General features: G+C 37.9%; 1 protein-coding gene across 1 annotated transcript in view; it reads right to left on the bottom strand.

Annotated features, from left to right (window-relative positions):
• Positions 1–264: 264 nt before the first annotated feature.
• CDKAL1 (CDKAL1 threonylcarbamoyladenosine tRNA methylthiotransferase) overlaps positions 265–18,212 on the bottom strand; it is a 332,059-nt gene continuing 314,111 nt past the window's right edge. Inside the window, exon 16 of the mRNA XM_081952974.1 lies at positions 265–755. Coding sequence (XP_081809100.1) covers positions 564–755 — 192 coding nt within the window. The 3' untranslated portion in view covers positions 265–563. The remainder of the gene's footprint in view (positions 756–18,212) is intronic.

Below are 18,212 nucleotides of genomic sequence, written 5' to 3'. Positions count from 1 at the left end.
TTACATTTCTGCTTAGCTTATATGAATCGACAATGGATTGATCACAGAAGATGAAGAACACTCAATGTGAAAAGCAAAACATTAAAGTCTTAAAATATCGAGTCATGTACTTTGTCTCTCTGTCTTTTTAAATACCTATCAGACAACTGTTTTGCTGTTGGTTTGGATCATGGGTGTCCTATGATTATAAAGATATGCATAAATTTAGTGACCTGACAATTTTGAACTGAATATTTTTATTACTGAACAAAGAGTGACTCAAGGTGCTTTAACGGTCGTTTTTAATAAGGCTTCAGGTGAACACAATAACAAGGAATTAGCTGTTATTTAAGAAATATAGTTGTAACTGTCTAAAAACCTTCATTCGTGTGCTTATGAAAATGAAGCTATTTTATGAAAAATTGAGAGGTTGAAATCTTGATTTAAAAAAAAAGAAGACAAAGAATTTCTACCAGTTCAGGAAAGCTTTATACAGATTCTGATGATCAAACATTAGATTCTGAAGTTCTCAACAGTCAAGCTGTTTTCTGTTGATGGAATAACCATTCAGCACAGTTTTCTATTTAAATGTCTCCGTAGTAAAAGGCAATAAGAACTGCTAGAAGAGCCACACTTAGTGACAGCATCTTCAGCAGTTTTCCCTCGTGTTGCCAAGGCAACTGCATCACCATCCTGTGGCTCAATTGTACGATTTGCCGCTCAACAGATGGACGGGCTTTTGATTCTGAGTCATTCTCCAGTGCATGTCTGAACTCCTGTGGAGAAATGCAGAAATTAAATTGAGAATAACTGCAGAGAACATTTGGCATATATCAAGCACAAAGGATATTTTTACATTAAGTCGGAATAAGCTAATCCTTCTTTCATCTTACTCTAAGTGGAAAAACTTGGTTAATCTCTTCAAAGACATCAACTGCTAAAACAATACAGCTATTGCCAGCCAGAGGACTAAAATCCCACTGTTTTCAATTATGTCCATTCACTTGTTTTTAGCATCATTACAAGACCAAGTCAATGTTAAAGTGAATCAGTAGCATTGCTGTCATTTACACCGTTCAGCAGAACCAAGTCTGATCATTATTTCTGTCCCACAGTATGTCAGCTCAGCATGTCCCAATATTCTCTTTACCGTCCTTTCCTCCTCTCTCTCTCAGGAGGCAGCCTCACTGAAACATTCATTTTATTGATTGGATTGAGAACAACGTGATGATCATGTATATTTATTCGCCATGTATGAATATGGAGCATATGCATTTGGGAAGCCAAGGGTGGATGCAATTTCCTAGTACCTGAATTTTAAAAGTATGCCACTGGATACCTGTGCATACTTTCAGAAGGAAAGTGATGTGCACCAGATGCTCAAAATGCACCACTGCTTCATCTGATACAGACCTGAGCTTTGATAATATTTAGCAACCAATCCTTCCTTAAATTTCACTCCCTCTCTTACCGGCTTGACCAGACTATAAAAGTGAGATATGAGTTTTTTTACAACCTCAATCTGGTTTATATTTCCTTTACTTTGTGGATCCATCGGATTTTCCTATGATGCCCAACATTTATTCGCTCTTCAATCGATCAATCAAATCAAATTTTATTTGATTAGCCGCACCCTCTCCAGAAGGACTCGGGGCGGCGTACAATTAAAACACATAAAAATATACAAATATAACAATACATAAACATATAAATATGCATGTGCAAGGAGGAGGTAAACAAATGAATAAAATAGCATTAAAATTTCAATTTAAAATCCCTCAATTACAATACAAAATACACAATTAAAAAACCCGTCAGGAGCGATATGATAAAACTATGGTTGAGCCAGGCCAGCTAAGAGGTGGGTCTTAAGCTTTACGCGGAAGGAGCGGAGGTCAGAGGTGGTCCTGATATCAGGGGGGAGGTCATCTTCAATGCGTTGTTTCTCAATCTTTCCTTGGATGGATTTCTTTTACTTAATCTGGCCCCTTTTCAGCCTTAGCTAACTAACTACATGATTTTGCTTTCTGTATCCCAGCTAAGGCACTTTATGTGATTTCAAAAGAGTGCACAATTCATTATCAGGTTCAGGTTCTGCAGATATTCTTCATATCTCTTGAACAGCCCAAAGAAGGTAACTGTCCTTTCATCTACTTTAGAGGTTATTTTGTTTCTCCAATTAGAGTTTTCCTGAATGAAATAATACATCTCATTTATCATTTCTAGCAGGAGGAATTGGTAGGGTGTTGCATGCACAGTGGCATCACACCAGATCTCTACCAGGCGATGTCCTCTTGAAAATAAGTCAAGTACCAAGATTCCATTAAGCAAGAACAATTACAGAGCAATAGCAGATCTAGTTTAAACAGGATACAAGAAGGCTGCCAAAGGAAAGTGGATAAAGCAAAGGTATTTTTCTTTATAGCAGCAGCATTGGCAGCATTGCTACATGACCAGCAGCGATTGTAGCTCACAGATTATGCTTTTCTACTGCTTTCCCCCACCTGTCACAGGCCGCATTCAAATTCAGAATGTGGATTGTCAGTCTTCAAGCATTGATTCACCTGAGGAGGCTGATCAACCACAGGAATCTGCTGATCAGCTAGAGCAGTCGCATGAGGAAGCATGACCTGCAAGCTCCAGGTCTCAATGCACGCAGTGGTCAGCAGAGCAACGCTATTCAATATGGCTCCTCACTAGACAAAGGGCAAGGCCTATAAGTAATTGCAGCCAGCTGTCTGCAGAAAAAAATTATGTGGCTCTTCTGCCCTAAGACTTTGTTGGAAACAATGCTTCAAAATTCCAGCTCGTGACTCTTGTTCCTGTTTTTCCTTGCTCTTGAAACATTGACTATTGGACCAGCTGAGTACCTAACTTGGCTCTTTGACTCCTAGAATGAATTTGGAGTATTCTGTTTCTAGTTCTATTTCAAATGGACTTATTCAGGCAAGCATTCTTTGCACTGATTTACAATTTTGTCCACTGTTATTTGCTTAGTCGTAGTTAAATACTTCCAACCGTTGGCAACTGTATACATGAGTCTGCAACCTGAGACAGAACACCACCCACTATGACAGGCAAGGACAGCAATGTAGCAGTTGTGTAGCATAAACACAAGACAAAGTGCAATACCCTACCTAGACTCTGGCCCTAGCAGAGTGGCGCATGCCTTGCTGAACAGGCCATGAGTAGTGGCGCAATTCCCTTCATGTGGGGATACCCTTGAAAAGTGTCTGGAATTACAACTGGGGCAAGATGTGAAGGACAGGATGCTAACTAGCACAAAGTATATTGATTGCAAAATGCTGAACTGATAGATCTGCTATGCCTACCATTTATTTACATGTAACAATTTAACTTAGCGGCATTGACCATTAAAAAGTAAAAAGGTAAGAAATTGTCTCTCTTTCTATGAAACTGTTCTTTATTGAGACTAACCAGAAAGCCTTTCTGAAGATGCCCCTCTTATGACAAACCTGGCTGTCTTATATGTGTGTGTGTGATTTATCTTGCATGGGTCCCAGCCAGTGTTGGGTTCCTACCGGTTCGGACCGGTTTTGCTAAATCAGTAATGGTTTGGCAGCCTGGGGTCACTGAAACCGGCAGCGACCCAGACCTGCCATATCCTCGAATTGGTTCTCCAGGCGGCGCCATAGGCACCACCATCTTGTTTTTTGCTTCTGCGTATACACAGAACATTTTTTATTGTACTGTGCATGCACACGCATCAAGCACGCATGCACGGGGTGGTCACAAGCGAACCGGCAGTAGTGACTGCCAGAACCCACCCCTGCTCCCAGCTATGGCATACCTGCTCCAATGATGTGCAATGGTCTATCCCTCTCCTCCTCAGTATTCAGGAAAACAGCAAAAGCCATCTCTTTTGTCAAGATTTTAAACTGGAAGTTATTTTAATGATACTGATTCTGTACTGGTTTTTGCTTTGTTTTTTCATTGCTGTAAGATGCATTAAATGTTTATAAAAAGAAAGATTGGGTACATTCAGTAATAATGATAATAATAATAATAATAATAAAACTAGAGTGAAACCACAGAAGAGAATTCTGACCACCTGGTCATAATGGCCCCTTGTCCTTCCAGCTGAATGGCAGTTATGCCCCAGGCTTTTCCTTTAATAATCTGTATCAACTAATCTAACACAGCAAGCAATCTCCATATCCATTTCTAGCTATCTTGGAACAGTATTAGTAGAAAACTAAAAGATCATCCACGAATGTGCCTGCACCAAGAAAGAAACACAACCTCAAGCAAAATGACTGAACTCACAAGGAAGGACCGCTAAGAAGTGTTTGCCTAAAGAATGGCAAGCTTGATTACGAAGGATATAAACTGAATTCCCTGGAGTTTTGAGACAAGAATCTTGAAGAAAGAAACCCAGACAAAAGAATGGAGAAAGAAGCAAAAAGGTTCCTGTAATGTGGCCTATTAAATCAGTACAAAAAATGAGGAAGAACATACAGTAGGTTCATGGCCTCTGCTATCTATACAATGATTGACAATAGAAAAAAACATAAGATGAATTTGAATTCTTAGTATAGGGAAGCAAATATGATTTAACAGGTATAACAGAAACCTGTGACTCCTGTAAGTGGAATATAGAATCCGAAGGATTTAAACAGGAACAACAGAAAACAAGGAGTTTGAGTGAAGCGTCACTTCCACAACAAAGAAGTGATTGGTTAGTGCTGTCCTCTTCCTCCTGTATTAAATCTGATTTTTTAAAAACTTTATTTGCTGCTTTTTAAATTAAGAAGCTCAGATACGGAGAGCTTGGAAAATAAAATTGTGTGAGAATCTGAGGATCTGCTATCATCAGAATAAAACATTGTGGGACGGATCTTAGTCATTCAGTCATAAGATGTGAGTCTTTTAATTGTGAGTTTAGGACTTTGGGTTGATTAACTGAGCGGGAATTCGATTTTGGATTTTTGGCATCCAGAATTTTGATACCCTTAAATCTTTCCTGAATGGTGATAATCTGAGTAAAGGATTATAGTTTTGCTATCACACACACACACAGAGAGAGAGAGAGAGAGAGAGAGAGAGAGAGAGAGAGAGAGAGAGAGAGAGAGAGAGAGAGAGAGAGAGATAGCAGCCTGCATTATTAGACTCATGTGGGTCTACTGCCGGTTTGTTGTGCGCAAAAATTTCTGCATGCACAGAACCGAAAATCAAGATGACACTGCCGTATGAGAACTGGTTTAGGGGCGTGGCAGGCCTGGGTTGCTGCCGGCTCCAGTGATCAGGCCGCCAAACCACTACTGGTTCGTCCAAACCGGTCTGAACCAATAGGAACTCACCACTGGTTAGACTTTAGAAAAAGAAGTCCATTATATTAGAACACTAGCTGAGCTGTTACAGTTATTTGCAGAAGATCTCCTAGAAATCTGGCTCAAGTGCCTGTTCCCCCAAATTCCAATTTTCCTCAAAATAAATTTGCAGCAACCACAACCAATTTTAGGTTGAGACCAAGCAGGCACTGGCCTAGGATGCCAAAGCTTATGGGGTGCCAACACTGTCCCTCTTTCCAAAGCACTATAAAAATGCAAATCTTTGCATTGGCAGGTGATGGTGCCATCATTCAGTGTGGTTTTGTGGTGCCATATACTCTTAAACTGATACTGGCCGTAATGATCAAGTTTCAATTACGTGTTCTCTGAGATGGTATCAAACATGTTGGAGGCAGCCCTGACATCTGTTTGCATCAACCTCTTATATCTTCCTGCATTGAGCTTTTGAGAGAAACCCCACAAACCCCCAGCATCTTTAGAACTCTGCTTAGCATAGGATTTGGTAAGAAAAATAGTAATTAAAGTCAGTGATGGAAGTTGGGTAGGAGAGAGAGGTGAGCAGAAACAAATTCTTTTTAAATCTCTAGAGCAGAGGTGTCAAACTCGTGTCGTCGTGGCATCGTCATGTGATGTATCATGACTTTTTCCCCTTTGCTAAACTGGGTGTGGGCATGGCCAGCACGTGACGCATCCGGCCTAAGGGCTGCGAGTTTGACAGCTCTGATCTAGGGTAACCATGAGTGATGATGCAAAGATTAACTATGGTGTCAGGAACTCAGAGGACCTATGGAAAATTACTTTAAAATGTTGGGAGAAAAGGAAATCTAACACAGTACATAGTCCAAGGAAATAAACAGGTTGATATCTACATCTATCAGTCAGAAGAATGTATTGGAGTTCATCATACAATATTACTTAAATAGATGGTTATTTCTGTGTCATGACGGTGAGAGTAATTAAAATAAATTGCCTAATGAATCCTGAAAAATTAATAACTGGTTACAAGTATTCCATTCCCAGAGTCAAAGCTAATTAACCTTTATATGAAGAAATAAACTGGAAACTACAGAGTATCAGTTATTAAACATTTTGCTAATCTGCAACAAAAGCTATTTCATAATAGATTTCATTTGGTAGACTGATTAAATTTGGAAGAAAAGCTTGTACATAGCAGTATTCACTTGTGGCATCAGTTATTTCCTTGGATATCTATTTAAAAAAAAAATTAAATTATTTTATCAATTTATAGTACAGTCTAGATTAAGTGAATGCATTTGAGTCCCTAAACTAACATTTCATAATTTCACAAGAACAAGTGTTCCATTTAGACTGCAATGATATACACATTAACAAGAAAAAAATCAGTAGACTTATTTTAAAAATATATGTACCTCATTTTGAAAAGACATGTATAGAGTTTCAGTATTAGTCTGACACTTAACATGATAATAAATCTTACTCTTTTGACTATGAATGTTATTGTTATGTCAAAACATCATCAATTGATTAGAAAATCAAATTTCACAATATTTTGATTTGAGAAAAAGCACCACTGGGTATTCTCCAAAGCATTATTAAAGAACAACAAAAATGTATGTCTGAGGGGGGAAAAACCTGTATAGATCTGGGAAAATATGAATAAGTGCTCGGATTTGTATTAATGTCTGGAAATGATGACTGAGAATTCAATGCATAAAGAATATGGACTGCCTAAGAAAAAGGAATTTAAGACATACTAAAGTTACCCTTGTATTATTAGACCATTATGGACAACTCCTTGGTTCTATAAGGTGCTCAGAAAGGAGCTAGATAAGATTGAACAGCAATTCCTCTGCTTCACTAAGGGAGACTTTCATCTCCTAGACTGGCAGATACACTCCCCCCCCCCAGCTGTACTTTTATATGCAGATGTCATGATATTTTCAAGACTGTAATTGGGCTGTATAAATGCTTACAAATCTTTACCTTTTGTTCGGGAAAATATTCAAATATAAATTACCAAAAAAACAAAACAAACCATAAGTCTTTGCGAAAAATGAACTTCTGTAACAAGTAAATAGTGTCACAACTAAGTATGCTTCGTTTTTAATTACGTGGGGGTAGCCTTTCATAACATATATTAGCTCAAGGAAAGAACAATTCAAAGAAGTGAGAGAGATCGGAGAAGCATGGCTGCTAGTAGAAGCCACCTTATCCTAACTATGCACATAAATAAATTGGCATGGTTAGGCGACATCATGACTTACGACCCTGTCACTTAGTTCCTGGTCCCAATTACTGTTGGTAAGTGAGGACTACCTACCATGATTTCACTAAATAGGGAATTCAGATCAAATTACTAAGATTACACACACACACACACACACACACACAGAGAGAGAGAGAGAGAGAGAGAGAGAGAGAGAGAGAGAGACAGAGAGACAGAGAGAGACAGAGACAGACAGACAGACAGACAGACAGATATAGTATTGTGTATGAATAAGCAAACCAACAAAAACTACAGCTGAAACTGTCATGGGCTTTTGTAACTCTGTAGCACCTACATTGTGGATATTTGTTATGTTTCCTAACACAATTATGAAAATATTAGAACACAGTACTTACTCTGATCTAACATTGTTTCTTCCAGTTTATGTTAATTAAAACATAACTCAACACAGAACATTTTCTTTGCAAAATATTGAAAATAAAAAAAAATCTCTATAAATACTTGGTTAGAAAAATATGGGAATATGAGCAATAGAACCACAAAAATAGCTTCCCCAAGGAATAATAGTAAAAATTATAGATTTTCAGATGCTAGAGAAATGCATGTTGGTGGAGAGTTTATGAAGTGATTGCACTTTTGGGAAAACAAATGGTCTCTCCCATTGATTTATGTTTCTAACATTTTATTGTTTTTAATGTCTTTTGTGGTTATTTTTTGATTGCTTTGTATTATTTTTAACTTATCGCCTAGAGTCACAATAACGAGATAGTCAGCTATATAAATTTAATAAACAAACAAATAAAATTAGTGGAACATCCCAAAACTCTTGATCACATTGTTGTAGTAGTAACTCTTTATCACTAACTTCAGGCCAAAGTATTCTGCATCAATTATAACTCCAAGACAGTCTTCAAAGGCAGCCCTATGTAAAGTGCAATGCAGATTGTAAACTCAAGGGCATTAATAATTAAAGGATTGCCAAAAATTCCCATTCCAAGCAAGGCTACAACTGGCTCGCCAGCTGAAGTTGAGCAGAGGCTCACCTGATTCCTTGAATATGGTCTCCACTACTGCTCTAGCAGAATTTAGAAAAATCTCCAAACGGACCAGATACTTCAGAGGAAGTGCTAGTATTAATCTAAGAGACAACAAAGACCCACATAGTCTTTTCTGTAAACAACATTTCTACCTTATTGGGTTTAAGCTTTATTTTTTTCTCCCACTCCTTTTTTCCCCATAGCTTCCAAACACCAGGTCAGGACCTCTACTGCATCTCTGATTACACGTAGAGCACTTGGGTATCATCAGCATTTGATGATACTTCACCCCAAAGCTAATGATAACCTCTAACAGTGGCTTCATACACATGTTAAAGGATAGTGGGCAAACAGCTAAATCCTGAAGCACCCCATACAGGAATGGCCACCAGCTCAAGCTCTCCTTCTCCTAAAGTTTGACCATGGGTGCCAAACTTGCGGCATCATGTTGCTGTCACATGACTTTTTGTAATGTTTTTTCCCCTTTGTGGAGCTGCATGTGATACATCCGGCCCGTGGGCCACTAGTTTGACATCCTTGTCCTAAAGAATTCCAATCAGGAACTACTGTAAAACAGTAATACTAACTCCCAACCCTCATAGGAGGTCTAGAAATGCACCCAATTGATCTTAGTGGTGAACCTCATTTTAAAAAGGAACAATGTGATTGGAACTAGAGAAGCTTTTTCATGAGTAGACACACCATTGCCTCTTTCCAGGGACCTATCATAATGCCCTCCCAAGATGGCATTTACCAACTTTTGAATCCAATCAGTTACATCTCTCCTTGCTGCACAAAAGAGCCAGGAAAGGCACGGCTCCATCCCCAGATGGCCAAGCTCATGCTGCAGAAAATCTTATCCTCTTCTTCAGAATTCACAGACATGCCATCATAAGCGGTCATACCAATCACATCATTGGACTCTGCTCATGTAGAGTCTAAACCCAAGTGAGAGTAATTTTATCAGAAAAAAAAACGATGAATAAAATCTTAAAGCTAAACTTGTTTGATGTGCTAATTGCATCATCAATGTGCTAATTGCATCATCATAAGAATGCTCCAGCACATGTTTTAGCAATGTATTACCTTACATTTCCTATGTCCACTATAAAAGCATACGAATATTAACATTATAAAAGTTGGCGTTTATATTGATTTGATGCAACATTTTGCATACTTTTTCACTCAGAATGTACTTTCAAATTTGCATCCTGAATTGTTTTAAAATTATAACTAATGCTTAAAACTGAAGGCATCTTAAGGCTCATTCTTAATGGAACTTTTAGATTTAATGGGACATGACAGTCTGACACGAAGTCTTTAAAAAGTCCCATAATGATGGTATTTTAATTATTAATCTTTTTTTTTTTACAATGCAGCACGGAACATACATTTTTCCTTAGAAAGAAACAACTGAAAAGAGAACAGAAATGCCTCATAAATTTAATGATCACTCGTTAGAAAGAACAAACTCATAGAAAAAGAAATATGCCAAACAAGTAAAAAAAAGGGGGGTTGTTAATCAAATATGGGAAATAGATTATTTTTGAGGATGGAGGGGAAATTCCCAAAGACAAGGAAACTCCCCAGCCACAAGGCAAAGCAGTGGCAATGGCCTTTCAACTTGTTTTTGCAATAACATAGCTGAAGCACAAGGCTATGCTAATAAGGTATATTATAAATTATTAAAACTGCCAGTGTACTGAATGATCAAATGCATTTCAGATTATTTTCTGAATAATTCCGATATGATATGCACCAGTAGTACTAAACTTTTATTCACGTTTACTGTTTCACTTATGATGCACCTTGCTTAAATTATAGAGATTTGCATGTGTTGGTCACGACCCAATTTTTCACGAGTTCTTATCAAGCTATATGTATGAAGCTATATGTATTAGAAAGTGTGGAAACACAAGGTGTGATACTCAGATTTGGCAGAAACCTAAGCACTTGTAAAGAAAAAGAGAACAATTAAATAAAAAAAATAGTTTAATAAACCTCTTTTCAGCAACTATACAAAACTGAAACAGATGTGGCTGCTTTAATGAATTGCAGACAGGTGCTGCTTTTGCCATCCCACCCTTCAAAGGATCTTTTCCTCACAGAATTCAAAGCACTGCACAGCTGTTATAAGTACATTATAGAGGGTTGCATACCATGATACTATATAATAATTAGTTCCTTGTCATTTACCGTCAACATCTCTTTTCCTTTTCAGAAACTGTATCATCTAGCAATAAATGATAACAAAAGAGATAGCCAATTTCCTTCTCTGAAAAGTAATGGTTTCTTCTCATCTGCCAGCCATCTGGTGAAACAATACATATTTCTTTCATCCATACCGATTCTAGGTATCTCTAATCAGTCAGTCTCCCCACTTCCTCACAATTTTGCCTTGTAAGGTGACCTCAATGACTCCATCTTCTTTTCCTACTGCTCTTCTTTTTTCCTAATTTTCCTTTGACCTACATCACCTTCCCACCCCTTTTTAAAAAACAAACAAACTAACAATTAGCTGCTCACCTTGAACCTTTTATTTTACCATCTTAGAATAGAACACAATAACAGAGTTGGAAGGGACCTTGAAGGTCTTCTAGTCCAAACCCCTGCCTAGGCAGGAAACCCTACACCACTTCAGACAAAATGGCTATCCAACATCTTCTTAAAGACTTCCAGTGTTGGAGCATTCACAACTTCTGGAGGCAAGTTGTCCCACTGATTAATTGTGCTAACTATCAGGGAATTTCTCCTTAGTTCTAAGTTGCTTTTGCTCCTTGTAGTTGATTAGTTTCCACCCATTGCTTCATGTTCTGCCCTCAGGTGCTTTGGAGAATAGTTTGACTCCCTTTTCTTTGGGGCAACCTCTGAGATATTGGAACACTGCTATGATGTCTCTCCTAGTCCTTATTTTCATTAAACTAGACATACCCAGTTATTGCAACAGTTCTTCATAGCCTCCAGTCCCCTAATCATCTTTGTTGCTCTTCTCTGCAATTTTTCTAGACTCTCCAGATCTTTTTTACATCATGGCAACCAAAACTGAACGCAGTATTCCAAGTGTGGCCTTACCAAGGGATAATAAAGTGGTATCTTCCTTATTATCACTTTTCCATCTCTGCATGAGATCATTTCTACTGGATGTAAACTTGCAGTATGACCCATTCAAGAATAAAGAAACAAAAAAAAAAATACATCTTTGACCTCTTATCTTTTCTCAATACTGTTCAATTTCTTTCCAGCTGCTCACCCTGAAGTTTACCTCTGCAGCTGTAGTTTTGGCAGCTCTCCTGCCTTCTGCTATTAGCACTCTACCAAAATTACACTGATGAGTTATCACTGATCCCTCCATGATCAATCCAAAGATTTTTTTACTCATGTTTTTACTTTCTTCTAATTCCCTTTCTGCTTTTTAATGACATTTCTTGCCTGGTCCTTCTTGGATTTCTGGGATTCAAAAATATGCTTTGTCTATGTAAGTTCGCCTTGCCTCCCCCCCCCCCCCCCTCAAAATGGGAAAACTCTTCCTGTGCCAGCAAGGCTTCTTAGGGATCTGTCAGATAATTAGGAATTGTAGGGCCTAGCATCATTAACATATTTCAGATGCCAAAGACATTGTACTTGATGGACAACCTGGCATTAAAACATTGATCAAACAAATATGAGTCCAACAGCCTCTAGCAATAGGCTACACTGATTCCTCTTAAGTGCAGCATACTTCTTTATATCAAACTGTCATAGCTCCAGCGTCTCCTAATATTTGCAAGAGGCTGAGATACTTTCTGTGCCAGCTGGTGTGCATCTAAGCACCTGAGGGAGTAACTTGAGAATCTTTTTTAATTTCATGCTCAGTCAAGTTTAAAAGTCATTAACAGAAACGTTTACTTGAAATACCAAGTTCTGGGAATTATTGTGATAGGGAAGGAAGGTTTATCTGACCTAATCAGTACTGGAACAATCCCACAGAAATACAATACAATACAATACAATAGCAGAGTTGGAAGGGACCTACTAGTGTGTGTAACAAAACGCCTTTGCTTATCACTGTGAATTAAACTACTATATCTGAGCAAGTCAGAAGATCCTCGGTGCTATTTTATTGCTGAGCGATGTGATAAGTGGCCAACATACTACATATTCTATCAGGAAGAAATTTTTCTACAATGTTTTTTTTTTTAGAGATAAGGCCTTAAAAAGTCACAATCTTCTAGATTTGGTACGCCTGTGCTAAGATTTGGATTCAAAGTATGAATCAGAGTTGTGCATACCGCATCTTATCTTTTCTTGGGTTTATGCGACTGTCCTGAGCAGCTGACATACAATCTCAGGAAAAGAAGGGTTTCGCTTAAGATTTCCAACAGGTGTTTTGTTTGTTCATGCTCATGCATGCTTCAAATTAAATTTTGTCCTTCATGTCTGGATCTATTCACAGCCTTATAAAGAACTATTTATTTAGGCTTATCTAATCCATCTACATACATTTCTTTTATGAGACACTGAAGTAAAGTACTTCAGTTTAGGAAACGTGCCCTGTTTATGACTCAATTCGTTTTTTCTGAAATCTGTATGAGCCTGTGTCTGATTGTGCACAGAATCTCCTTACAACAGCTTAAAAATGTTGTTTGACAAGAGACTGATTCATGTCACCTTTCAATGATTGATAAATATATACCGTTAACCCAAGAACAAATGGCCAAGATCAACCCATCTTTCTGACTTCCTTAAGATGAGCTGTATTTTAATTACTTTTTTAGAACTTTTGATTTTAACACCAATTGTTCATTGCATATTGCTTTGAAAGGATGAGCAGCAGAAAAACACAGAACTAAATGTATTGCATGAAGTATTGTATGGCGTAGAGAAGATGATAAACGGTAGCATCTGCTTCATACAATCAAGCAGAGATGAGAATTCAAGAGCCAAGGAACCTACAAGTCATTTGGAAATGGCAGCATTAATGCCTGCTGGGTGACCTTGGGCCAGTCAGAGGGGGTTTGTGATGGTGAAAATAGGAGGAGGAAGGCGTATGAGATCTATTCACCACATTGAGTTATTTATAAAAATAATAAAGGTGGGATATAAATACATTAAATAAACAACAGACAAATCTGATGTTTGCCCAGACAGTTGGCATAATTTATTTATTTTCATCAATTTATATACTTTCAGTAATTCTGGAACTGGCATTTTTAAATTTCTGTCAGATTTAACAGATACCTTTTCTCCTCAGTAGTGAAACTGAAGTATCACTATAATGGAACAGAACCCTGTCTCAATCTTTGCTAAAGAAGGAGAGAATGCTATTGCTCCAGTGCTTGCTTCCTGTTTCCACTCTATCTGTTTCCCTTTTTGTATCATGTTGATTACTTTCAGAGCATGTTGGGAGCAAGTGTCATCTATTTTGATGTTTTGCAGGGAGCACTTTAAAAATGTTGTGTGCGTTATACACGTTAAATACATAATAACAGCCCTATCAGTCCATGGCAGTCAACAAATATCTATGGGAAGCCGTCAAGAAGGGCACGTGCAAGTTCAGATTTCTAGTTTATATGGAACTATTTTGACACAAATTGAAAAGTTGAGATCCTACCCAATGTTTATAACCATTTTCCAGAAATAGCTGAGCTTGCAAAAAAAAAAAAAATCTCTGTTATAGCATATTCCACCTATATATACTCCAGTGGTGGGGTTCCATTTTTTTTACTACCGGTTTGCTCGTGCGTGCGATGCTTCTTTGCCAGGCGGGTGGGCAGAAGCTCCCGCCGCCACCACTACTGGTTCACCTGATCCGGGCCAAACTGGGAGCAACCCACCTCTGATATACTCCTTTATTCTGCTATCATGATACACCCATAAAATATATATTTAATAAAGATTATGCCAAAAATACAGTTATTTATTATACTTAAAAAATGGCTATAGGAATAGTTAGTTCATATTCACCAGCAATGTTGCATCTAACCCATATCATTTATTATCTGAAGTCAGAAGAGCAGCAAGCCTGTGAAGAATTCAATTAAAATTATATTTATGAACATATTTTTTATCTGGAATAAAATAAGATTATAATTTATGGAAGTAAATTGACTTCTAAGAAGTTCGGTATAAGCTAAAGAGGATAGTTCAGGGGTGTCCAAACTTGGCAACTTTAAGACTTGTGGACTTCAACTCCCAGAATTCCCCAGCCAGCTCTGCTGGCTGGGGAATTCTGGAAGTTGAAGTCCACAAGTCTTAAAGTTGCCAAGTTTGGACACCCCTGGGATAGTTTATCTCTCATTTAGATTGCTCTTCCCTTGTACAGGTCGTCTCCACTTAGCAACAGTAATTGGGTCCAGAATTTCTATCACTAAACAATGCAGTTATAAACAATGATGTCGTGTGACTGAATAGTGATGACAATTGGACAGTTATTGTAGTTAAGTGAGGACCATGCAGGGGTCAGTAAACAAGGATCTCACATGAACACAACTTCCGATTTCCTGCTGGCTTTCCCATTGATTTTGTTTGTAGGAAGCTGGGCAGGGAAGGTTGCAAAATGTGATCACGGGACCACAAGGTGCTGCAGCAGTCAGAAATGTGTCCAGTTGCTAATTGCCCAGATCACAATCATAGGACCAGAGGGGTGCTGCAATAGTCGGGACTTTAAACACTGGTTGTAGCTACTCATTTAGCATCATCACATCCTGAATGGTTTCGGAATGAATGCTAATTAAACCAAGCCCACCTGTATTTCAATAGCAAACATACACAGACTTTTGTATTGGCTTAGGACTTTCACTCTAAAACCTGGATATGAGTTTGGGATCTGAGCAAACTATAGTGGTTAAGCCCAAAGGTGCTTTTTCAAGAGGCAACCGGACTTTCTGGTTTTTCTTTGAAGATGTTTCGCTTCTCATCCAAGAAGCAAAGCATCTTCAAAGAAAAAACAGAAAGTCCAATTGCCTCTTGAAAAAGCACCTTTGGGGCAACCATGGCCTGGATGACTCTATATGTCTCTCCATAGACATATAGTGGTTAAGATGTTCGATTAGTACTGGGTGCTTCTGGGCCAGTCACCCTCTCAATCCAACCTATCTAACATTGCTGTTGCTATGGGAGTAGAATTGGGTACATTCCCAGTGGGCTGCCCTGGACCCTTGGAGGAAATGTAGGATATACATTTCAGAAATAAACAAATAAATAAACAGATCTATTTAAAAAAATACCTGTCCTTTTCTATATCATGGCAAGATATAATTTTTAACTAAACATTCAAACATCCATTCAGATGTGAAAAGCAGCATCTCTCCTGTTCTTCCAACTTGAGTTGCTGAACAGAAAGAGCTGCCAGCAATATAAGCTTATCAATATGTAACAGCCAGCCAGCAAGAGGCATGCCATAATTATATTTGCAAGAATGCTTTTTTTAATACTCATGCATCACTAGGACTGGAAGGAGAAAAAAATAAAGAATTTCTTTCTCTCTGCAGGTTAATTACATTAAATCCTTTAAAATGTTTACTCTGGAAACAATCTACCTGTATCACATACGTACAATCTCGGCCACTGTAGGCAATATAATTCCTAGGAGCTGAGTCTCTTGTTGCATTTACAAGCTTAGTAGGAATTCTGACAGCCGGTTCTCTCTTGTATTTTGTAATTGCTTTTGTGAAACCCTGTGTAGTTTCATAGAAACTGGTAATGCCAAAACCACCTTATCGCCAGTTCAAAGAAAGAAAACATAGGAGGGACAGTCGAAAATGACAACCATATGAGACAGACCCAGAGGAGAAAGGAATACAAAAACTTTTTGACCTTGACTAGTTAATGTTTTCAGATGTTATTTTTGGCTGTTACTTTCTCAGACACAGGCATCACCACAGTAGTTTGAAATACTAAAGGGATCTCTAAGGAAACGGGAGCATGAATCTAACTCCAAGGGAATTCTGAGCTATTAATCTATGCTTACAAGCTTACCAAACTTTCAGCCCCTTTGTTTATGTGCAGACATGCATGTTAAAATTCTTCTGGTAAGAAAGAATCTTTCAGGAAGATAAACACATTTTTTTTAATGCTTAACATACATAATAGCCCTGAAGGAATGGGCAATATGTTTTTCCTCGAAGAGATCTTTGGAGGAAAATGATCTACTTCTCTGATGCTCTTACTTTTTCTACTGCCATTTCGAGCTGAATATTAATAGTAACCCTCTGAAAGACCAGTTCCTAGTTTAGCTGTTGCTCAACTGAGATACAAGGATCCAAATCCCATTTCACCGAGATAATTTTGAACAGGGAAGTCTAAAAGTTAAAATCTGCTTGCACAAAACGATGAGAAATAATAAGGAAATGTGAAGAATAGTTTTTCCCTCTTCATGAGGAATCAGACAACTCATTGTTATGTTGTACACTAAATAGTGATCTCGGTTACTCAAGTGTCACTGCTTATGTAGCCAAAATTCTACATCAGCCGTGTCCATCTTTTCGGCTCGCCTGGGCCTCATTGAGTGAAGAGGAATGATCTTGGGCCATATATAAAGTATATAATATAATGCATAGAAATGCACATAACAATGTTTACGATCTTTTGGGGCCACAATACCTGCTTTCCGGGGCTGCATGCAGCCCTTGAGCCATGAGTTGGGCATGCCTTCCTACTTGGGGGAGATCACTTCAGGGGAATTCTAATATTTTTTAAAATTAATACAAATAGCATTATTGTCCAGTTCAGATTGAAAAGAGGACAAAGTCTAAATGTCTTGAAAAAAGTATTTGCAAATCTCCCAGAAATCAGGCACTGATTTACAACTTGTACCAGACTTGGATTACAAATGCTTCACCCAACAGAATGATAGTGGAAGCTCAATAAGTTAAGTAGGGTAGCCATACAAGGGTAAAAGTTTAACCTTCTTGGAAATCACCAGAAAATCTCAGACTAAAGTTGAAAAACACCCCAAAAGAAGACAATGGCAAATCACTCTTGTATTGTCAAGCAAACTGTATGGACCTGTCCACAAAGTCAGTTGGAGTTGAACTCACTAAAAGGTGCTTTCACTTCGTGCTACTCCAATGACACTCAAATATGTCGCTACATACATACAGTTAAAAACTGTCATGGTAGCTTCACAATAAAAAAAAAAAAGATGGAAGTTCGGAAAAAAATATTTTATTTAGCAAATTAGGGAAGGATGTGTAAGCTTAGTGATAGAGCATGAATTCTGCACACATAATGGCCAGCATTAAATCTCTGATGCTCCATACATGGCTGGGAAAAGTGCCCATTCGGAAGCTTTGCTGCTACTCGAATATCAAGCTAGATGGTCTGATTTAGATAAAGCAGCTAATGTTTACATTCTGGGTCTTTTTCAGATTATATAAATCTTTTCCTTTTATACCAGCAATATCAGTATCTTAGACACATATAACATGAAAGCTTCGATGACATGGAATAGATTGTTATGCAATTGATTACTATAAAACATTTCTGAATGACTCCTACTGGGAACTAAATCAAACTTCTTGGATCCAAAAAATTATGAGATGAAAAAGGAAAGCTCTAATAAACATTTTATAATTGGTCACTGATTTTATGGGTATCAGTCAACTTTGAATACTATGCTCTTACGTAGCTTTTATTTCTCTCGAAAATGCCCACAAATTTAAAAGTGTATAATGTTAAACCAAAGTTTAAGGGTCA

This window comes from Natrix helvetica, assembly GCF_964273705.1.
Source record: "Natrix helvetica genome assembly, chromosome: 4".
In the NCBI taxonomy this organism is placed as follows: Eukaryota; Metazoa; Chordata; class Lepidosauria; order Squamata; family Natricidae; genus Natrix; species Natrix helvetica.
Note: the sequence above shows the minus strand (reverse complement) of the source record. Positions and strands in the feature narration are given on the sequence as shown.